At 44.2% G+C, this 23,303-nt stretch overlaps 3 protein-coding genes across 25 annotated transcripts in view; 2 read left to right on the top strand and 1 right to left on the bottom strand.

Annotated features, from left to right (window-relative positions):
* The window catches only part of clasp2 (cytoplasmic linker associated protein 2), a 117,027-nt gene extending 99,887 nt beyond the window's left edge, over window positions 1-17,140 (top strand). For all 23 annotated transcript variants that reach the window (XM_080787901.1, XM_080787915.1, XM_080787912.1 and 20 more), the window contains 8 exons: window positions 8,253-8,359; window positions 10,737-10,878; window positions 12,700-12,886; window positions 13,198-13,391; window positions 13,640-13,768; window positions 14,240-14,446; window positions 14,807-14,923; window positions 15,173-17,140. In XM_080787901.1, the coding sequence (XP_080644027.1) occupies window positions 8,253-8,359; window positions 10,737-10,878; window positions 12,700-12,886; window positions 13,198-13,391; window positions 13,640-13,768; window positions 14,240-14,446; window positions 14,807-14,923; window positions 15,173-15,247 (1,158 nt within the window). In that variant the 3' untranslated portion in view covers window positions 15,248-17,140. The remainder of the gene's footprint in view (window positions 1-8,252; window positions 8,360-10,736; window positions 10,879-12,699; window positions 12,887-13,197; window positions 13,392-13,639; window positions 13,769-14,239; window positions 14,447-14,806; window positions 14,924-15,172) is intronic.
* Window positions 17,141-19,717: 2,577 nt separating this feature from the next.
* On the bottom strand, window positions 19,718-19,999 carry LOC308331684 (small ribosomal subunit protein eS27-like; the record flags this gene model as incomplete). The annotated part of the gene is made up of 1 exon (XM_080787175.1): window positions 19,718-19,999. The coding sequence occupies one exon, from the start codon at window positions 19,997-19,999 to the stop codon at window positions 19,718-19,720; it is 282 nt and encodes a 93-aa protein (XP_080643301.1).
* Window positions 20,000-20,635: 636 nt separating this feature from the next.
* On the top strand, window positions 20,636-22,886 carry LOC308331683 (serine/threonine-protein kinase VRK1-like; the record flags this gene model as incomplete). Its single annotated transcript, XM_080787174.1, has 1 exon — window positions 20,636-22,886. The coding sequence occupies exon 1, from the start codon at window positions 21,645-21,647 to the stop codon at window positions 22,884-22,886; it is 1,242 nt and encodes a 413-aa protein (XP_080643300.1). The 5' UTR covers window positions 20,636-21,644.
* Window positions 22,887-23,303: the final 417 nt, after the last annotated feature.

Genomic DNA, 23,303 nt, shown 5'->3' with positions numbered 1-23,303 from the left:
TTTTCTTTCCCCCCGTGGGAGGTGCTGAGGCTCCAGGCGTCTTCTTCTGCTGCTCTGCCTTGTTAGCTTGTGCCCAGTATGACTTAGAGGCCAACAGGTCTTTCTCAATGAGTGTCCCGACACGTACCAACTCATCAACCGATCGCACGGATCCCCTGACTAGACTTGCCAGCCTAGGGTTGCAATTGCGAAGAATGTGCTGGAGTATGGTTCTTTCAGGCAGATCGGCTTGCCACCTCAGACAGAGAGCTCGTAACTGGAAAGCAAAGTCTCTAATACTCTCATGTGGTTCTTGTCGTCTCTCACGGATCCGCATCTCGGCCTCCGCTTCATAGTCCTCAGACAGGAAGGACCTCAAGAAAGCATCCTTAAACTCATTCCAGGTCTGCACCCGGCTTCGTTCGGCCTTCCACCAGTCTTTGGCCGTTCCTCTCAAGACTGAATTAAGTGCTGCAAGGATCTCAAGATCAGGTAGGGGGCGCACAGCCAAGAACTCTTCACACTTCTCCAGATAGGAGATTGGATCCAAGTCACTCCCCCTGTCGCCAAAACAAGGAAACTCCACCTTGACTGGAGGTTGCAAGTGATAGGCAGGGTGAACGACACTTCTCTGGCTGTCGTCTGACATTGTCTTTGCCCCAAAAGGAATGGGTGAACTCTGCTTTGAGTGAGACTTGGCAGATGGATGACCCACCGGCATGGGGGTAGAGGTGCTAACTGGCAGACGAGAATTCATCATGTCCTTCCACCGAGCATCTCTCCGCTTCAAGCAGTTCACCATTACAGAGTCAAGATTCTCAATGGAGGACGAGACAAGATCTTTAAGAGTTGCGCACTCCTTGTCAATGCGGTGATTAAGTCCTTGCTCTCCTTTCTTTGCATTTGAATACAGAGACCCAATATCTGCGCCCTGTTGCTGCAGCAATGCCTCCACTGCCACTAACCTTTGGCTGAATTCACCTTCGACGAGGGCTTTGGTGAAGTTAAGGCTCCGCTCAACAGCAATGACTCTAGTGTCCATGTCACTATAATGACTGTACAGTTGAGTTATCAATGGCCCCACCCTGTCTTGTGATGAAGGTGGCTCGGCCTGTAAGTCAATGTTAGTCACGCTACTAGCCCCATCTGCAGGTTCATGGCCTGGGCTGACTGGGTTGGGTGGAGGAGGCTCCTCTACGCCCTGTTCACTGCCCTCGGGATCTGTATCATCCTCGCCATAGAGTGATTTGAGGGTCTCTGACAACTCATCTCTCCTAGTCCTAAATGAGGCTGCACTGAAATCTGGGGTCTGATCTACATTTTCTGACCCAGGGTAGTGAGAGAGGTTTGGTGGCTCCTCACCCGTTCCTTCAGCTCTGTTCTCATCATCAGACATGTTTGCTTAAATTACTGAAAAGTGATTATATTATTGGTATTCTATTGAACTGACCGTCCCTGTTCAGGCTCCATTCTATAACGATTACAATAATAACAATTAAAATAACCAATTATAGCAAAATGAGGGAGGTGGTGGGTCAGTTCAGAATAATAATCACTAAACAAATCCGCATATAGGCTTAAACTGTGATTTATTAAATCAAAAGAAAAACAAGTGCTCTATCACAAAATGTCCACTTAATCAGATCAAAATTAAATAAAACTCTCAAAAGGTAGTACTGTCCAAACTAAACTCAAAGTGTCCAAACTAAACTCAAGTGTCCAAAAATAATGCAAATCCAAACCAGTAGAGTGTGGCCAGTCTCCCCTGGCCACTCTTAAACTCCTTGGGAAAAGTCTGGTCAAATATCCAATATCCACTCCAGGAAAGGAAGAAGTTCTTTAAATCCAGAGGTATAATCCAACTCCAAGTGAATAATCCAAAAGGGAAAGAAGGCAAGAACATGGGAAATATTCCTCTTGCCTCCAGCAGCAGCCTGTCTGTCTCCCTGCTCCTCCACCCTACACTGCCTGAGACAAACTCCCCAGGTGGCCCAAACATTGTGATTGCCCATCAACCCCAGGTGAGCTGTGGGCGGGGCTGCACAATCACTGCCGGTTGCCATGGCAACCCATGTATCCAACTGGCTTCTTGTAGCATAGTCCAGCAGATAATTAGCAACATTTTATAGCGCAACGGATTGGTAGAAAATAATAAAATACATGAAAAATGGTGCATAGCAAACAAAAAAAACATGGAACCAATGTGACTTTGGGCACAGATGTTACAACACACAACTGTTAGAACACATACAGAGCATTTCTTATTCTCCAAGTACAATGTAACATTAAGACTCCTGTCATGTTCAATGTAGCAATAGTTCAAGTAAAATGTGTGTGTACTGTAAAATTAATACTCCTATCCACTTACTGTCCGTAATTAAATGAGATGAAACAAATGTTGTGATGAGCTTTCTGTAATGAACACACATGAAGGATATGTAGCTGTCAACCCTTTATTTGTAAAAGAAGAAATTATGGACAGTGTTTGTTTTTTACAGGTATGACAGAGTAAATATTTTCAATGAAGACAAAATACTACAGACGATTGTGGACAACCTCTGATTCTTACAATGTTATATCAGTATCAGCAGGTCATTATACAAGTTGAAAATCGTTTTAAAAATAATGTTATAGTTCCAGGTAATCATGTATTAAACACGATGGCTGGACAAAACTGCTGATAATTGTGTAAATAATTGTCGACACACTTATCTGCATATTGCCTTCTTTGGGGGAAAAAGCACTCATGATTTAACAGCTTTTTCCTCTGTGTGTGATTATGTGTGCTTTTAACTCCCCAGTATATCGGCAGCCCTTGCCACAAACTGTACACGTAAAGGGCCTTTCACCTGTATGAGTCATCATGTGTCGTTTTAGACCAGTCTTTACATTAAAGCCTTTGTCACACACTGTACATGTAAAGGGCCTTTCCCCTGTATGAGTCATCATGTGACCATTTAGATGACCCCTATGAACAAAGCCTTTGCCACACACTGTACAAACAAACGGCTTTTCCCCTCTATGAGTCATCATGTGTAATTTTAGATTACCCTTTAGACTAAAGCATGTGCCACAAACTGTACATGTAAAGGGCCTTTCCCCTGTATGAGTCATCATGTGACGTTTTAGATCACTATTTTGACTAAAGCAAGTGCTGCACACTGTGCAGGCAAATGGCTTTTCCCCTGAATGAGTCACTGTGTGCTTCTTCAGATGTCCCTTGCGATTAAACATTTTACCACAATCTGCACAGCTGAAAAAATTCTTATCTGTGTGACTCCTCATGGAGTGACTTTCTTTTGGTGATTTGAGGCCATGGAGCAGCTTGTTGCTCAAAGACGAACTATTTCCTCCCATGTGTTGTGTATTGTGTGATTTCAGTGTGTTTAAACCTGACTGGTCATCCGTGGTCTCATTCCACTCATCACTGTCTTCAGTGATGTCAGATTCAGAACAGTGTGAAGAGATGAGCTGATCATCACTAGTTGGTTGTGATGTTCCACACGCAGAAGCAGTTACAACAGCTTGTGTTTCCATGCTTTTAGATGAGGTGCTGGCAACAGGTTCTGTTTGTATGTTTTCATCATCTTCATGTTTCACTAATGGTAATGTCTCTGTTGATCCACCATCCACCATCCTTTGAAGTAGCTCATCGTGTTCCCCTTTAATCTGTGGATACTCTGGTTCCTCTTTGATAAGACTGGAGGTTATCTCCTCCTGTTCTTTAATCTGTAGAGACTCTGGTTCCTCTTTGATAAAACTGGAGGTTATCTCCTCTTGTTCTCCTTTAATCTGTGGAGACTCTGGTTCCTCTTTGATAAGACTGGATGTTCTCTCCTGCTGCTGCTCAGGGAATACCTCCTCTTTACACACAAGGAGGTGCATTGAGTCTAGACAGAAGATACAGAGGAGAAACACATCATTACATGTTTGAACATGACACTCTTGTTGTTCCATACCTGCCCTAATGGTTTTTTTTGTCAGTGTGAAGTGTCATGCAAATGATTGTTTCTTACTTCAACAATGCTTAATTTCTAAAACAAGCATCTCCTTGTTTCTCAAATGTAAATTATCATTTGCCATACAACCCTATTGCCTATTTTAAACAGTCTATGATTATTCATGGTCAACATTTAAATAAGGTATTCCTTACTACTTGATTTTGTCAATGTTAGCTTAACAGTCACCCTAGCATGAATGGAACCACAACTAGAATACTATTCATTCTATAGAATACTATACCAGTTCCCCTTCCATTCCAAATAGTCACCATTGCCATGTAAGAAATAATGGTGAAAACACAACCTCTCTCTCTCTCTCTCTCTCTCTCTCTCTCTCTCTCTCTCTCTCTCTCTCTCTCGTAATTGTTTTACCAACCTGCTCTGTGTAGTTTGGCGATTGGTTGTAAAACCATATCCAGTAGTCTGCGTTGGTGGTCAGTTTCTTGCTTGATGTGGAAAGCTTCATCCTCGTACTCTGTTAGAATTCTTCCAATATCCCCAAATATCTCTTCAGCAGCAGCAGATAGTCTCTGGTTGACCATGGACTTCAATGTTTGTAGTAAAGCCATAACTCAAAACCTGCCCAAACAAACTGATACTAGATCTCTTTTTAACCCATTCTGTCCGGGAACCCATTTTGGTGTTAGCACTATGTTATGCTTTAGCTATTGAAAAATAGCAGATCTACAAGCTCATAGCGCGCCACCGAGTGGCGCGCTATGAGCTTGTAGGTCTGCTATTTTTGAAAAATCGAAGAACGACTGTAGGGGTGCAGCGGTTTTCAACCGAAAACCGAACCGTTCGGTTCTGCATACACGGTTCAATGCGCTCTAATGAACCGCGCTTTTTCGGTTTGCATTAATTCATTTCTTACAGCTGCGAAGAATGTATTTCTCGGTCACACACCGTCCTACTTAGAAGTCTAGCACTCTATCGGTCACACACCGTCCTACTAAGAAGTCTAGCACTCTTTCGGTCACAGAAGTGTAGCACTCTGTCGGCCCCCACCCCCTACACACACACACACACACACACACACACACACAGAGAGAGAGAGACGGCATGATGAGGAGAATCCAGCCCTCGCAAAGACCACTCGGTGGAATAATTATTGATCGTCATACACAGAGACACACACAGCGGAGTAACCTCGAATCAACAGGCTTCTAAGCACCGTCTTGTTCAGATCTGCTTCTGCATCTGCACTCGCTGTTTGAGTGCTAAAAAGGGAGAGAGAGAACAAAAACAACTCGTTGTTGTTGCTCTGTCCACCCGGAGCAGGAGAAGAATATTCCGTCTGAAAAGTCCCAACAAAATACTCTATGTCCAATCCATGACTGTAGATAGAAACCCTTCTTCTAATAATATAAGCATAATATCTCATGCAGAGATCTTTATTGTAAACTTTTGTAAATGTTTCTGTGCGACACAGCACTCTGCTGTGAATTCCTCCCCTCCCCAGGGAGCTCTCCTCTCCTCCCTGCATGTGCTGCGAGTCTGCACCACGTGTGAGCGGCATAGGTGCATTATTTTTTCCCTTGAACATAATGATGAGGCACATTAAAATAGCAATATAAGTTTTTTTCCCCCTTTAAATAATGAAAAGGCAGAAATGCCTAATAAAATAATATATGCTAAAAAAAAGAATAAAAGATAATGCTATAAATAAACTTTTTGAGTGGTGCAAGCCAGTCCCTTGGACTTATGTGTGTGGGTGCCTGCCTGGCTGGCTGGCTGGCTGGGTATGAGCATGAAAACAGCATGGTTGTTTTTCACCACCTGTGTGCAACCTAACACACACACACACACACACACACAAACACATGCCCATATTAACTGTATATGATGATTTCGTGTGTGCCAGTACAGTACAGTAGAGGGTACAGTAGAGGGACCGGCACACAGTAACTCTGTCATTTCTCAACCGTTTCGGACACGGGGCGGCAGTTCGGAACCGGCCCGGCACCCTGGGCGCGTTCCTGCCCCCCCCCCCCCCCCCCGGAAACCCCCACACAGAGTTGCACTCACTTTACACAGGTGTGATTTTTCTTTTTTTTACTGTACCGAAACCGAACCGAAACCGTGGCCCCCATACCGAGGTTCGAACCGAACCGTGGTCTAACTGAACCGTTGCACCCCTAAACGACTGTGACATTTTTAGAATCTGATCTCAGGTCAGAATGGGTCAATCAGACAAGTGTGTGTCCGGTGGAAACCTCGTATGAATCTGATCTCAGGTCAGAATGGGATAAAGAAAATCTAAAGTACTAAAGTTGAAAGTAGAACCAAAACTAAAATGAAATGCTTCAGCTAGTGTAGAAAGGAGAAGTTCAGCTCAACTCAGAGATTAAAGTGACTCCAAGCAGAACAAACTCTTGTTAAATACTAACAGAGGGCCCTGATGGTCCAATCAGAGTGAGGGGACGGGACACAAAACTGGCCAATCACTGCTCCCAACAACAAGGCAATTCAATGAGTTTTATATCAAACATTTAGCAAATTAAACAACAGATTCAGTAAAACAAATAAAAATAAAGTAAAAGCTGCATTATGTAACTTTCCTATTCTACCCTGTATTTGAATCTTGTTGAAAACATATTCAGGACACAGAGCAAAGAAAATAACAAAAACAATAAACGGAAATGAATTAAATCATTTAAATAAATTAAATTAAATGTCAGTGTAGAATAATAATGACACAATCTCAATGAAAGCCAGTAGCAAACATTCATGCATGTTTTTAGCTGTGATTTAAAATAACAGAGTTGTTGCAGAGCTGCAGGAGTTTGTACCAGATATGATACACATTAAACTGAATACTATGTTTTAATCCTAGGGTCATAAAGCAAACCTTTACCAGGTGACCTTAGAGGTTAGAGACACCTACGCAAGACCCCTGCTTTATAGACCAGCGGTAGTATTTTGAAAATATATTATTTGTCACACATTTCTATATTCCGGTTGGATATAAATAATATAATCTGACTTTGACGGTGCTGATGTGGCCATGAATACAACAAGGTTTGAAGCTGAGCGCTGACTTTTAATCCATTGTCCTTGACTTCAAAACAAGCACTTCAGTTTTGTCTTCGTTTATTTGAGGACAATCTTGGTATATCCAATTTGGTATATCCAAAATGGATTTGTTAAATGCATGTTCTCAGTGTTTCTATTGGACATGACATAGTAGATTTGTGTGTTGAGAAAAAGGAACTTACTTATAGAACAATAGAGCAAAATATCTTATCTGCTATAATAGTTTTGTTATCATTTAAGAATATTTTAGTCTTTTGGCAGACGCTCTGGGCCACTTTGATACATGTTTACCACATCACCTTGAACACCACTGACCTGACAGGAACGATGCAAAATTATTATAAAATGATTATAACATTATGATGATTATAAAAAACAACACCGGAAAATATGACACTGTTTTGCTTGTTATTTGTATAACTAGTGTAATGTGTAATGTTAATATGTACTATGTAGTCAAATATGTGATAACCCGACTGGGTCATTTTAATGCTAATGTGCACCACACTGACGATGTGCTTCACTGGGTTTCACACATTCTCAGTTAGATTGAGAGTCGATGGACAGCAGACAGTACGTGTGAATGGATGTTTTTGTAATTTGCTAATTTCCTCTAATTGTTCCAGGCCTCACTCGAGTTTGTCCACTTCTGATGTGTTGTCTTGCCTGGAAATACACTTGCATAATTATTTGTGTATCATTTTATATTGAAGCCTGGGAGGAGTGGGTGTTGAGGGCGAGGCAGGTCAGGGTCCGTGCTAAACTTGTTTCCCCACAGAGTGCTCTCTGGACAACATATTAGGTGTCCCTCTCAGGGTTTTTAATGGTTAGGGGTTTGTGTTTATTTATTAGAATAACCAAGTTTATGGACTGTAGTTATTATTTCCTTCAATGTACAAGTCTTTTCATTGTTGTTACTTTTCCATCGTGCACTGTTTTTCATCATTTGCCTATTTATGTGCCTAAACGTAAGTTATAAAATATGGTCAAATAAATAGTTTAGTCGGATTAACCGTCTGTGAATGATGAGGGCTGTGTGAACAGAAATGACACTCCAAAGATTTAAAAAATGTACATTTATTCTTCTTTTCCGAGGCGTCAAAAATAATCTTCCAGAAATAGTGGTTCATAAAAAAGGAAAACAATAAACAAATGCCTATTCAAGCACGACAGCCCAGAGAATATCTGACTCTCACTGTACTGACTGTACTGTTGTTGTTTTTCCTTTGTGTTCAGGCAACGATGGGCAGCCCTCTGACACGCCACACACCACGCTCACCAGCCAGCTGGTCCAGCCCGCTCACCTCCCCCACCAACACATCCCAGAACACCCCCTCACCAAGGTAAACACACACACACACGTTATCAGATGATTTCATCGCCATCATAAACCCTTATCAAGACCATGCAATGGAGCCAGTATGGACATTTCCTACATATTGACGTTGTTGTCAGCCATTGTCCGATGTCGTGTTATCCAACTACTAAACATCTTACTAACCCTAACCTGGCTCAGTCTTAACCGGCAAGAACATAAAGCATACCGCATGCGCAGTTTCATGTTGTTTTCGCTTCGGCGGCAGTCATTTCACTGCATAATTTCACCGCGTTTGCTAGTCACCTACTCACGGTAGGCAGTATGTAGGAAATATCTATATTGCTCCTTTGCATGATGATCTGATAAGGAACATATTGGTGATTATTGGTTGAGATAACATTCAAAGCATGGTGCCCACGCACGCACACAAACACACGCACACACCAATGAACACAATCAGCCTTAGTTAGTTAGTGGGTGGGAAGGAAGCCAGGAGGAGAGGTTGATCTCTCACCTTAAATTAAATCCTCATTTCCTACACCCTCTCACGGAGGAAGCATGTAGGAAACGAGAATGAGACTTGACATGAGTAGCAAAACGGAGCTGAGCCAAGACAGTATGGGAACCCCACTGTATGACCTACACCGACCAGTAGGGGTCAGTAGTAACAAGTGAATTGCTTGTATCGATTCTCAAAGCAGTCTTTTAAAGGTAGTGCAAGTGATATTGTTTTGTTAAAACAAAATAATACATGATAGAACAGGTTAATGTAACAGTGTTTAGAGCATGATGGTTAAAGGACAACTTTGTTTTTTTTTCAACCAAGGTTCATGTTTGGTGTTTATGAGAGAAAGTAAAACATGAGTTATTTTTTTATTTGCTGCTTTCTTTCATTTTAGCGATTTCAGCATTTTATTATTTACTATTCAGTATTTAAGTCAGACATAATTTTGTAGTGCTACTTTACGTCCGGGTCCAAGTGGCACCAGCTCCCATCCGCATCTCATTGTAAATAGAATATCTAAATGCGTGAATCTTTTTACAATGACGTTATTTTTCAGAAAGGAAGCCATTGAGGGTTAAAATGGGTCTTAATGCTTCCAACTCGAGTAGAATTATTAATGTTTTGTACAAGTGTCCATGACAACAAAAATATATGATGTGGAGACAATAAAGACTATTATTATCATTATTATTGAAGGTGGCAACAGTCCATTTGCTCCGTAAAATATTTCGGGGGCATATTTAGAATGTGTGCAGGCTTGAGTATGTTGAATCTAGTTTGCATTAATGAAGATTTAGTTGACACAATAAAATAAAATGGCGATAGTATTCCATGTGGGGCAAACGGCCTGTCACAGCCAGATTTGGGAGAGCAGCGCAGCCTTGTTGTTGCGAGGAAAGCGGTAAAATTAGACTTTCGTGGTTGTTTTCGTCTCAGATTTAGTCCGACGGAGCGTCACAGTATAACTCTATTGGGACACAAAAGCGACACAAAAGTAGGACCCGGAAGTATCTCAGGAGGGGGCGCTCACGTCACAGCTAAAATACTGAATAGTGTGTGTGTAGGCTCAATATGGCAGTTTGTCGCCTCATTCCTTAACATTCAATAGATTCTGTCATCTTTTGTATCCAGATGTAATTTCTTGGGGTCTAGTAGGACTATAGTAAATAATAAAAAAGAAATTCTTTCTTTGTAAAAGAATGTTCGAATGTCCCCGCCCCCCCAAAAACAGCTAAACCCCTAAAATGAAATCTTTTACTTTCTCTAACAACCTAAAACATGAACCTTGGTTGAAACAAACCAAAGTTGTCCTTTAATATAACCAAGCATATGAATGTTTTAAGGTGGTTACACACTGGATGCGTTTTTCCGTCGGTTTTCCCCAAAAACGCGTCCAGTGTGCAGCCACCTTTAGTGTGTGTGTTACAGTGTGTTTGACTAGGAGTCTAGGACAGTGGTTTTCAAACCTTTTCATATCGAGGTCCATTATTTATTCGGCATTTGAGCCACGGACCACAATTTGATGACATTTAGCCTCTCAGACTCGAGAGATAACGGGCAAACAATCAAAAGAACAATTCTTCTACAATTGTGTAGACCTTTTGCAAATTAAGTAATGTAGATATTTAATAATAATTTAAGTCTTGAGAGTGTAAAATGAAACAAAATGGACCCTTATGGGTCCATTTGGTTTCATTTTAACACATTGTGTGTTCTGTGGAAGTCTTGGGCACACAAATTGTTAAGCTCTCAAGAGTTAAAGACCTAATGGGTCCATTTGGTTACCAACTCTCCATCATTTACCTGGGTACCACCTGGAACCCCCTCAAGGACAACTGGTGGTCCCGGGACCAGTGGTCTAGGACACAGAACATATTATCCTGTGTGTTTTTTCCAGTGCGTTTGACTACGACACAGAGAACATGAACTCGGAGGACATCTACAGCTCTCTTAAAGGAGTCACAGAGGCCATCCAGAACTTCAGCGTCCGCAGCCAAGAAGACATGAACGAGCCAATCAGGAGGCGGGAAGGAGAGGAGGTAAGGGGAGGGCGCGTGGCGTGTGTGTGTGGCGTGTGTGGCGTGTGAGCCTGTGGTGACGTCCGTTCATGGTAACGCGATCAATAAAAATGCATCCTTCTGTTAAAGTTTTCAGTCGCCACGACTGATTTCAGTCATATGGATTCTTGCGACCTCTTCTGAGCTTGTGGGTGGTCTTTTTTCGATTTACCGTAGTTATTTTAATATTTGAGTATTGTAATTCAAACTATCAAAAGAATACATGTTGTATAGAACAGCAGGAACAACCAAAACATAATCATTCTACTGTACATATTAGGACTTGGCCTGACAACATTTAATTTAGCTTTAATCCATGCATCCTAAAACCTGAGTTATACTTGGTTGTGAGGCGCACACACAAAACAGCTGATCTACAAACTCACACCGTGTCACAGTGGCCATACATTGTGAGCTTGTAGATCGTCTATTTTCGGCGCGTGGCACCAGCTTGCAAACTACTTCAAATGGCCCTCAAGGCCTTCTACAGCTGCTCGTGCATTCTTTAGCCGGCCTGGTTTTATTACGTCGGCTGGCAGTTTTCACTCACAAAGGGTTAAGTGCAGGTTGTCCGCTCATGCCGTGGCATTACTTAAACACCACTTGCCAAGCCGGGTGTCTGGTTGCTCTCCTGGCTCGTCAGATGGATGGCAGAGATAGTTGAGGTGAGTCTTTTGACTGATTGATATCGCACAAGGCAACAGATCCCTTCATGTTTAGAGTCCCAGGGGACGCGGCAGCTAGTAAGAGGTTAAAATGTCAAGTGGCTTCTCCCGGCTTTTCGGATGCCACACGAGCCCACCTTCTGCCACTCTGACACCGGATCTGCCCCGCCGAGCCCTCCATGGCGTGGGAACTGGCAGATGTACAACATGAGGAACGGGCGTTTTTAATGTCCCAACACGGATACGGGAGGCTGTGAGCGAGAGCGACGAACTCGTGTACATGTCGCTGTCGGCGCGTTATTTTTTCTCGCGTGCACATTCAGAACAAATTTATGAGGTGGATTAGTGTACAAACACCCACTTAAGTTCTCTCTTCCTTAAGTTCCCTCATGGAACCTTATTAAGGCACGGCATGGCCCATGGCCCCAGCCAATCAAATCACAGCACAGTAGAGTCAAGTTGCCACTAGGAGAACGGCGCTAGTTGGTAAACATAAACGGAGGAAGGGGTCATCGGCTGGTCTCGTGTGGGATTGTTGGCTGATGAATGAATATCAACATCCTGATAGATCCTGACAGGCAATTCCTGCTGTCAAAAAACACTTTGTTTGAAATAGACACTCATGCTTTGGCGTCTCAGTACAGTTAGCCAACACAGGCTGATGAACACATCAACGTCATGATGAAATGTGAATGGGAGCAGACCAGGGTTGCTTTGTCTCCACCTCTGGACTCTCCTCAACGTTAACTAATTAAGCCCTCTATACTTTATCGTAAAACCAATATGCGATCATGATGTGTTGTGAGCTTGTATGTAGATATTGCTACTTTGGCTAGATTTCGCAGAGTTATTATTATTTATTTTTGTCAAGGACGCCCAGAATATGTATTCGCCCGTGGACCCCCATCTCAAAATATTTGTGTTACATGGATCCCCAGAAGCAAAGACTTGAGTTAAAACTGTTTACCTTAAAAATATACAACATATATTCAAAGATTTTCACATATATCGCGATTTTTCAAAATATAGCAGATCTACAAGCTCATTGTATAACTGCCATTTTTGAAGAAGAATCAATGACACAAATGCTTTCCCGGTTTTCACTGGGTTAATATTCTACTTTTCATCTTTCTTCCAGGGTGGCAGCTCAGATGGACGCTCAGACTCGGTGGACAGCGGCCGCATGGCCCTGGACAACAAGACGTCGCTCCTCAACACTCCCCTGCTCTCCTCCAGCCCCCGGGGATCCCGGGACCACTTCTCGGACTCTCCGTTCAAACACAGCATCAAAGACAGCAGCCCGGACCCGGAGCATCTCTCCGATGGTACGCTCACTCATTTTATACATATCCAGGCAGAAACCTTCTATCCTTCTATCTACATATTCAAACTTTTTCTGTTTTCTTATTAATTATTATTACAGCGTCACACCAAAGGATTAAAAATAGCTGATCTACAAGCTCTCAATATGCGTTGTGAGCTTGTAGATATTCTATTGTCAGTATGCCACACCCACGCGTAACTTCTGTAACGTACGACTCAGGCTTTAGAAACACCGTTTAGAGTTGTAAATATAACATGGTCGGTTCTTACGCTCACTGCCTTCTCCCCATTGGCTTCCTCCTCACTTAAACAGACAGAGGCCTTGACCAATCGGAGCTGGTGGCCGAGCTGCTGAAGGAGCTGTCCAATCACAACGAGCGCGTGGAGGAGAGGAAGGCGGCGCTGTGCGAGCTGCTGAAGCTGATTCGTGAAAACACTCTGCAGGTCTGGGATGAGCACTTCAAGACCATCCTACTGCTGCTGCTGGAGACCCTGGGAGACAGAGAGGTATACACACGCACGCACACACACCCAAGTTAAAAAAAACTTGAAAACTGATTTTCAAGATAACGCCACATTATGTTTAATGCGTTGTGAGCTTGTAGGTCAGCATGCAATTATCTTTTGCTATTCATCATACAAAAACAATATACAGTACAAAGGTTCAGTGATGTCATTCAGAGCAACCAACACTTAAGTTGTGATCACCACTATCTGGCCAAATTGTCCACCTTCCTCCTCTCATTGTCCTCCAGCATGTGATCCGGACGCTGGCTCTGCGCACGCTCAGAGAGATCCTGAGCAAACAGCCCTGGAGGTTTAAGAACTACGCCGAACTCACCATCATGAAGGCCCTGGAGGCACACAAAGACACACACAAAGAGGTATGCATGCACACACACAAAGACACACACAAAGGGGTGCGCACGCACACACACACACACGCACCTACACACAAAGAGGTACGCACGCGCGCGCACACACACACACCTACACACAAAGACACGCACAAAGAGGTACGCACGCACGCACACACACACACAAAGACACACACAAAGAGGTACAGCACACACAAGCACATACACACAAAGACAGTTCCACATACAATGGGCATACAGGTGAGCAACTCATGGTGCTTCACATTTAAAAAAACAGGACAGGACAGGACAGGGCAGGAGATATGATGCTCACACAATACAACAGACATATATCCATTTATCACAGGCCCAGCCTGCATTCAGCCATGCACCATTCAGCCATGCACCATCCAGCCATGCACCGCACCCCGTGGGGGAGCAGCAGATCCAGAGGCTAGCAGTAATACAAACCTGCGTGTGTGTCTTGTGTGCGTGCAGGTGGTGCGAGCGGCAGAGGAGACGGCGGCCATGCTGGCTCTGTCCATCAGTCCAGACCAGTGTGTGAAGGTTCTGTGTCCCATCATCCAGTCGGCTGACTACCCCATCAACCTGGCTGCCATCAAGATGCAGACCAAGGTCATAGAGCGGGTTCCCCATGAGGGCCTGGCCGCCATGCTGCCCGAGATAGTTCCAGGACTCATACAGGTTGGTAGTGGCACACAGTACACACACAGAGATAGTTCCAGGACTCATACAGGTTGGTAGTGGCACACAGTACACACACAGAGATAGTTCCAGGACTCATACAGGTTGGTAGTGGCACACAGTACACACACAGAGATAGTTCCAGGACTCATACAGGTTGGTAGTGGCACACAGTACAATGTAAACTACTTGTGTTCATATTTGGAAGCCTCTGTAATGTCCATAAATCAGTCGTGAGGGGCCTGCAGATTGCAGGCATGCCCAAGCCGAGAGCTAAGACATCGGCAAAATTCTGATGTTAAGTGTGTGTGTGTGTGTGTGTGTGTGTGTGTGTGTGTGTGTGTGTGTGTGCACGGACAGGGCTACGACAACTCTGAGAGCAGCGTGCGGAAGGCGTGCGTCTTCTGCCTGGTGGCCATCTATGCCATCATAGGAGAGGACCTGAAGCCACACCTCAACCAGCTGTCCAGCAGCAAGGTGACCACGCACGCCCTGTCTCAACCTCCCATTGATTGCATGGATAAAAGTTATCAGTCGCCACAACTGCTTTCAGTTGTCTGTGCTAACCCCGGGTTAGCACAGACATTACAGGAGATACACCTATGGGCCCGGGAGAGCGCATCCCGGCCGATAGGTGTGAGCGGTTTTGCCGACGTGTATTTATGCTTTTAGCCATGTGAATATTCTTTCATTCTTTTTCCTACATCTCTCTCTCTCTCTCTCCAGCTCAAACTGTTGAATTTGTACATCAAGCGTGCCCAGTCTGGATCCAGCGGCGGTGATCCTTCGGATGTCCTATAGGAGAGACAACGCCCCCAACAGGCCAACTACAGAACTGCAACTCTGCCCACCCCCCCCCAACAACAATGCACCCCAACCATACACACACACACATACATACAAGGAAAACACACTAACACAAGCAAACCGCTTTCACACACATACTCGCTTACACCAATGCGTGCAGATATTGTTCTTCTCTTGAACAGGTTTTTTTTAACTGTTTTTATTTTATGTTCGAAATGAAATTAATAAAATTCATTGAAAATTCAATAAAATTCATTTGTTCATATTGCAGACTTAAACATACTTTCTCCAGCAGACACACACACACACACACACACACACACAGTGTTGGGAAGCCCTTCGCCACTGTCTTCATCCATTTCCTGCCCTGGTGCTTGATGGGAGTTGTAGTACTACATAAGAAGAGGAATGTTGTTGTTTTCCTGACTGGATGCAAAGAACAAACTGTATATATGACTCCTGGACCTGCCCCTGTGTACACACACACACACACACCCCGACCGCGGCTTAATTTATGTAGTGTGAGGGTGTCGCGCACCAAGCTTCACATTGCGTACAGTAGCTACTGTATGAAGTAGTTTAAAGTGTCACTATCCTCCGTCCTCCTGCACCTCATTTCTTCATCCGTGTGACTCGTGCAAAAGAAAACACACCGAACAACACCCTCTGAACTACAATACCCAACAACACCCTCTGAACTACAATACCCAACAACACCCTCTGAACTACAACACCCAACAACACCCTCTGAACTACAGTACAACACCCTCTGAACTCTTCGAGTGCGACGGGGCAGGTGTGTGATGCGTGCGTGTGTATGGTGTTCCCGGCGGCCAGGACGGTATAGGAGGTTATATTTAAGTGGTGTCACAGGCAGCAGGAAGGACCATATTTGGGGGGCGACGAGGTTTCTTTTGCTGCGATATGCAGTACATACATAATACTCTCTCTCTCTCTCTCTCACTTTCTTTCTATCTTTCTGGAAAGGTGCTCATGAGCACCCCCCCACCCAAGGTACGAGCCACCGACCAGGACAGCAGCAAGGCCCCCCCCCCGTCCTGGACTGAGGCGTTATGATGTGCTTGGCTATGCATGAGACACATTTTTAAATGATTTTTTTTTGGGGGGGTGGGGCAGTGACAGTGGCCAGGGTGGGTCCTACGGTGCTCAGTCTGAATAGGGAAAAGGGGGCGAACCTTTTAACCACTTGATCCACTATCCATATTGTGGGGAAAGCTTGCGCAGAAAATAGCCGAACGACAACCATGAGCTGTCAACCGTTTTAGGGTTTAAGTGGTTACAATGAAAAGGAACAATGTCCACCAGCGTTTCAAAACTAGTGGGCATCCCCACCGCCCCTCCCCCCCCAAACTCGTCTCAGATCCATCCGGCACCAGTCTAGGTGTTGCTTTAACGACATGGATTATTATCACATGGCGGATATGTATCTATATATGAAATTTAAAAAAATAATTGGATATTCAATTATCGTGTAATTTAGGAGAGTCCACCCCCTCCTCCCCCCAGGGAGGGGTTGCACGCGCACCTGCTGCCCATTTATTGTTTTTATTATTTTGATTTATTTTTCTCTCCGTTGCGCGTGCCGTAGTCTGTCTCTCTCAAAAAGCGATTTCTCTCTTGGTTGAGAAATGTGTAGAAATGTATTATTTGCAAGAGCTGAGAGAAGAAAACAAAAATGTCACGTCACCCTTTTCTCTTTCTCTCTGTCTCTCTTTCTCGCTCTCCTTTTCTCATGCTTCTCATGTTGTGTCCGTTTTCTCTTGTGAGTAACATTCTACTTTTCATTGTTGTTTCCTCTGCACATTAAAAAAAAGCTGTGCTTACAATAAAATAAAATGAGAACTTGTACAGACCATGATAAAACACTGTCTTGTCTGTCTGCTTTAAAACAACACATTGTTTTATAATGCATTTGTGCAAGGGCCACGTTTATGAGGCAATAAAGATAAGATTTCATCCTCACCATGGATGAGCCGTAACAATCGGACATCTCTACAGAAGAAACATGCAGGTCCTTTATTACGGGGGCATGTGTTTGGTCCGGCGTGCTAACAAGTCTGACAGGCATTAGTCTGACACCCTTCCCAAAACCCAAATTCGAAAAGGTTTGAACCTGCCATGCATGTTGGGAGCCATGGGTTAGTTTAACCTACCACGGAGAGCGTAGAGCAGGGTATGGCAGCATCCTGGGCACTATTCAAGGGTGTTCGATACAGGATGTGTCATTTGCAAGTTGGTCATCTCCGTCAACTTTTTTGCAAGATTCTATAACCTGGATGTGGCGGAGCTGGCTATGGCTCACGTAGTCCTGGGTGTCGCCTCTAGACGAGGCAGGTCACGTACATAGACTTCTAGGTTCGGGTAAACCTATGTGAGTTGACCCTGGTAGGGCATAGGGCATACCGCGGAGCATTTAGGTGGACCTCAGCTCAGTTAGCCCTTGGAGCATAACGCATATAAAGTTTTCAATAAATGGGTCTTATTGCGAATGCAGTGAGCACTTACTATGAGACCTAGCAGATCATGTCTGTCCGTGCGTGCGTCTGTGTCCCCCCCCTTTGTGCCCATATATGGAGCTGAGTGATTTGTTTGTGATTGATGCAACACACTCCATATTTGGACGTATAGCTGCTTTGGGGACTCCTTATATGGTTATGGCTAAGTTAAAAACTTAACTTAAAAAAATAATAACTTAAAAATAAACCCAAATATGTACGAGCTGCGTTTGCTTCCCGCGTTTGCGCGTCTTACTGGTACAGTAAGTACAGTTGCAGTTCGAGAGAGGGACACTTCGCTGCAAAGGTGAATGGGTGTGCAGTATACTTCATATTAGGTTATTGCAGATGGCCTTTCAGGACAGTGTTACTTGGGGACATGAGGAGACAGGAAGTTCTACAAGCTAAACTAGTTTTGTGTTTGTCAACGTAGCTTGAATAGTGTCAATGTCAATTAAGGTGTGGTACTGTGCTCTATGTTTCAGATGACAATGTAAACACACCTGAGATTCAAAACAGATAGTAAGTACATGATGAGTGATGAGTGAAAGCCATGTCAGGATTTAAAGGAATGCAGTCACAATAGTAGTTTGATTAGGGTGCCCAACCTTGATCAGAGCTGAGGAGGTCTGTGGATCAAGGGTTTCCAGGATGCTTGTTGAGTGTTATTATGATTCAGTTGTTGTAATTTGACCACTTTCTCTCAAATGACACAAAATACAACTATTTACTTGTTCAGTTCTGCCCTCTTTAACAATTATGTCATGCCATGTTCTTTTCCACTGTGGTCATACAGTTGACTTGACTCACACATACCATGACAAATGTGGTACCGATATCGCATACAATACAACATATTTCCTGCAAAATATTAATGAGCATGTCATCCTGACACTATGTTTAAAATTGTGAATATTAAAATATGTCCATATATCTATGGTCCATATATATATATATATATATATATATATATATATATACAGTATACAAACAACGTTCACTGTGTTGTTGGAGCATTTGCTATAACAAAGTAGATAGACTAGACCCCATTAGTGTCATTGCTGTAACTTGGTATGTGGAATATGATGCTGTTTCTGCAGGGTAGCATTATAGTATAATGCTACCCACCCCAAATCACCACCAGCCCCCACTGGAGGGAACATAAGGCTGAGGGAACTTGGGTACGGTCCCGACCTGAAGATATAACCATACGATATGTTTCCAGTCGCTTCAATCACTTAACTTTGATCGCGCAGATTGGTAAATGGTGCATTTATATGTAAATGGTGCATTTATATATAAATGGTAAATGGTGCATTTATATAGCGCCTTTTATCCAAGGCGCTTTGCATAGACTGTGCATTACATGGCTGTAGGCCTGCTGACACCGTCATTTAACTCAGGACGCGATGGTTGGAGTCGGAGCCAGGGGAGGCGAAGGTCGCTTCAGTTGGATTTATCCAGCCGGGGCGAAGATACAGGCGGCTGTTTGCGTCGCCCCGTGTCCATACAGGCAACTTCTCGTGTTTGCCTTTTATTTACTTTTCTCAGACTGATTGGTTCCTGACTAACTAACTGATTGCTTGAGAATGAGATGATGTATGACGTATGATGATAAGAGCACCCCTCACTTCACACAGGTGTGATTTTTTAATATTTCTTTGAGGGAATTTCTGACTTTATTTATTTTTTTAAATCTCAGGTCACCCCTGTAAATGACTTTTTTCGTCCCTCTTACTTGAGGGATTAAGTGGCTAAACTGAAGTGATAGATGAATTCCAATTATCAAAGTATTCTGAGGCACGCCACCTCTGGACTTGCGTCGCTTACGGCACCCACTTTGAGAACCACTGCAGTATACAGTGGAGAGAAACAGGGAACGGCCAGAGTCGTGGGAATCAACCCATAACATAACCTCTCTCTGCTTCGGTTCCTATAGTGCTGCAAACTAGTTCTGCCTCTGTTGGTTGACGTTGTGGTGGGACTTCCTCCTGAAGGAGCAGCCCTCTGTGAGTCGTGCCTTCCCTCCCGTCGGCTGACAGAGGGCCGTGGCGCAGCGGCTGCAGAGCACCACCGCCTGGGCGTGGCTGAACAGGGTGATGATCTTGGCACATCCTGGACACTTCACGTCCATGAAGTACGAGTTGGGACTCTGCACGAGACGTTTCTTCTTGTGCGTCCTCCTCTGCTCCTCGGGGGACGGGTGCAGCAAGTCTCTGGCGAGTGGCATGTTGGTGAGGATGAAATCCAAAAGGTTGTTTCTCTCTGTCAGGGTGTAAGGCTTCTCAGTAAAGCTGCTCTCTTGACTTGTTCCTTATATTAGAGTTGTTCTGTGTCTTATATAGGCTACTGTAGGCTAAAGGAGTTCTGTGCTGACATCACACTGTTCACACACACACAACACAAACTGTTGCCTAGCAACGCCAATTTGTGCAGACTCAGAGGTGTCCTGCAATGCACTAGTGTCCGGCTTGAAGGTCAATCCAACCTCGAGCTATATGCACACAGCACACATAAGGGGATATTGCTTATATATGGGCAATGCATTGGAATATTGCCCATATATAAGCACATGCCCATACCTTTATAATGTATGGCCATATGCCCATACATTATATGGGCATATGACCATAAATAGGGAATTGGGCATATAGCCTACTGATGACATCACTGAAGGGTACTACAGAATGATTCCCACATGTAGGATCTACTGTACACTTACTTATCACATAAATGTTATAAATCAATGGCACGCAATAACATAACACAAGTTTCCATTACATAACAAAGAAATTGAAACAATTGATTGATTGGGCATTTTATTAACATGTTGAAAACGTATGGCAGGTACAATTTAAACAAGGTATGCTAAAGCCCTCACATCCACATCTGTGTCACTGTTATGCCCATATATGGAGATCCATGTTACTCCTGTATATGGGGATTTTCAGTATTGGGAGATGTCCATATATGGGCATAAAAGGGACACAGACAGACATACAGATATCTCCATAGGGATTATAGGGGGGGGTCCATACTTGGCTGCCACGTGGCATCATTTCTGAAAGCCTTGTTTAACTCCTGTCATGCAGGGTTAAAAAGTATTAAATACTGAAACTTTGTTTTTGAGGGGCGCTATAGCCCCTCCTATGTCCAGCTTGCATATTGGGTGGGGTTATTCATTCCCAACATGCATGATCGTGTAGTCCCGTATGCACCAAGTGTCCTGAATTTAGCATTGTATAAGACAGTGGGACAAATTTATTTTACATTCCATATCCCAGTTTCAGTCTATAATTTAAGCTGGCGTTTAGACTTGTCTTGTGTCACACTGCGTGCATGCTGTGTTTGTTAATACTAGAGCGGTGCAGGTTGGGCACTGGCCTACTTGGAACGATGCAAGTTGGAAATGAATGCCCCACCCAGTTATTATGTCCGTCTCCCTTTTATGACCATATATGGAGTTCTTTGTCTGGCATGCCCACATATGGAGTCTATGTATATGTCAGAACACAATTGTGAAGAACAGGCCAGCTCCATATATGGAGATATATATCTGGTCAGTATTTTCACTGAAATTGAGTTTGAGTGTGTAGAGTTTGTAGATTCATGGTACGTCAGTGACATCAAATCATAGACGTAGACTATCCTCCAAGTACTCTGACAAATTGGGGACTGGGGAGGACACGTGTATCCGTTTTTCGATATGCCCTCATTGAGATGGTTGACATCATAGTACTAACGTCATACATGATGATGACATACTAGCCACCAAATATGTTAAAAAAGGCTTTCACTGTATTCAGTACTTTCACAGCATCCAGGTCAGTGCCAGTGACAGATCTGTTTGAACTATATTTGTCACGAAGTGTCAGATGACTCCTCCTAAGAAAGCCAAGGTGGCAGGGAAGAGGAAAGGTCCAGCTAAACGGAAGTTGGCAGAGGAGTTCCCACCCGGAGAGGTCCTCACAGATACTGTGCAGAAATCCTGGAAGCTGGGTGCTCCAATTGGCCAGGGGGGCTTTGGCCTAATCTATTTGGCTGATGAAAATTCAGTAAAGGATGTAGGGGCCGATGCTCCGTATGCGATCAAAGTGGAGCCCAGCGACAATGGCCCATTGTTCTCCGAGCTTAAGTTCTACATGAGAGCGGCCAAGCCTGATCTGATTCAGAGTTGGATGAGGGCTCATAAGATGAAATATCTGGGAGTGCCAAAGTACTGGGGCACTGGCCTGCATGAGAGAGGAGGAAATAGGTACAGATTCATGGTAATGGACAGGTGTGGCACAGACCTGCAGAAGTTTGAGCAGAGCGGGGGGAGATTCCCAAGAAAACTGGTCCTGCAACTTGGTCTACGTCTGCTGGACATTCTGGAGTACATCCATGAACATGAGTATGTGCACGCAGACATCAAAGCCTCAAACCTTCTCCTTAGCCACAGGGACCCCAACCAGGTGTATTTAGTAGATTACGGGCTGGCCTATAGATACTGTCCCGAGGGTGTCCTGAAGGACTACAAAGAGAACCACAAGAGGTGTCATGATGGCACCATCGAGTTCACCAGCATCGATGCCCACAAAGGAGCCCCACCCGGCAGGAGAGGGGACGTGGAGATCATGGCTTACTGCATGGTACAGTGGCTGTGTGGCCGCCTGCCCTGGTCAGACAATCTCCAGGACCCCATCTATGTCAGAGATTCCAAGATCAGCAGTTGGGAAAACATCTCCAAGTTCATGTCCAAGTGTTTCTCTGCTCAAGACAAACCGGACGAAATCCGGGAGTTCATGGAAGTGGTGAAGTCACTGAGCTATGCAGACACACCACCGTATGAGAAACTGCGCTCCATTCTGCAGTCTGGCCTCAAGGCCATCGGAGCCCAAGACGACGGCAAGCTGGAGTTTGCCACCCCGCTCAACGAAGCTGGTTCCGCGTCCCCAGTTAGGAAGGCTGCTGCATCCCCTGACGCATCTACTGTTAGGAAGGCTGCTGCATCCGCTGTGGCATCCCCCGTCAGGAAGGCTGCTGTCAAGAGAAAGAAGGCGTCAGATGAGGAAGCAGGTGAGCAGATGAGCAAAGCAGACGGAAGTCCCATGAAGAAAAAAAAGAAGGTCCCATAGCAGGACGACATCAGATAGGAGGAGGAGGAGGAAGGTGCTGACAAAACAGACAGAGGTGAGAAGTCCCGTTAAGAGAACAATCAGAGGACATCAAATCAGTCTGAAAGAGGGTGTGAGAAGACAAGACGGACGTTTTGTGAACATAAATCACACCGTGTGAAGTGAGGGGCGCTCTTATCATCATACAGCATCATCTCATACTAGCCAATCAGAATGCCTGTTGCCTGTGATTGGTTAGCTGATTTGCTCGTTTAGTACATTTACATAGAAGATTTCCCTTCAATGTCAATGCCGTTTAACGTTTATGTTTAATTTACGTCATAATTAGCAGAATTGACCTCATTTCTCTGTTCATTGTCAATGGCAAAACTTGAGACGTGTGGGGACAAGATTTAGCGGACATTTGACCTGAATTCC

The sequence above is a fragment of the Protomyctophum bolini genome (genome assembly GCF_963924005.1).
Source record: "Protomyctophum bolini genome assembly, chromosome: 17".
Taxonomy (NCBI): domain Eukaryota; kingdom Metazoa; phylum Chordata; class Actinopteri; order Myctophiformes; family Myctophidae; genus Protomyctophum; species Protomyctophum bolini.
The sequence above is the reverse complement of the archived record's forward strand: the minus strand, read 5'-3'. Positions and strand labels throughout refer to the sequence as shown.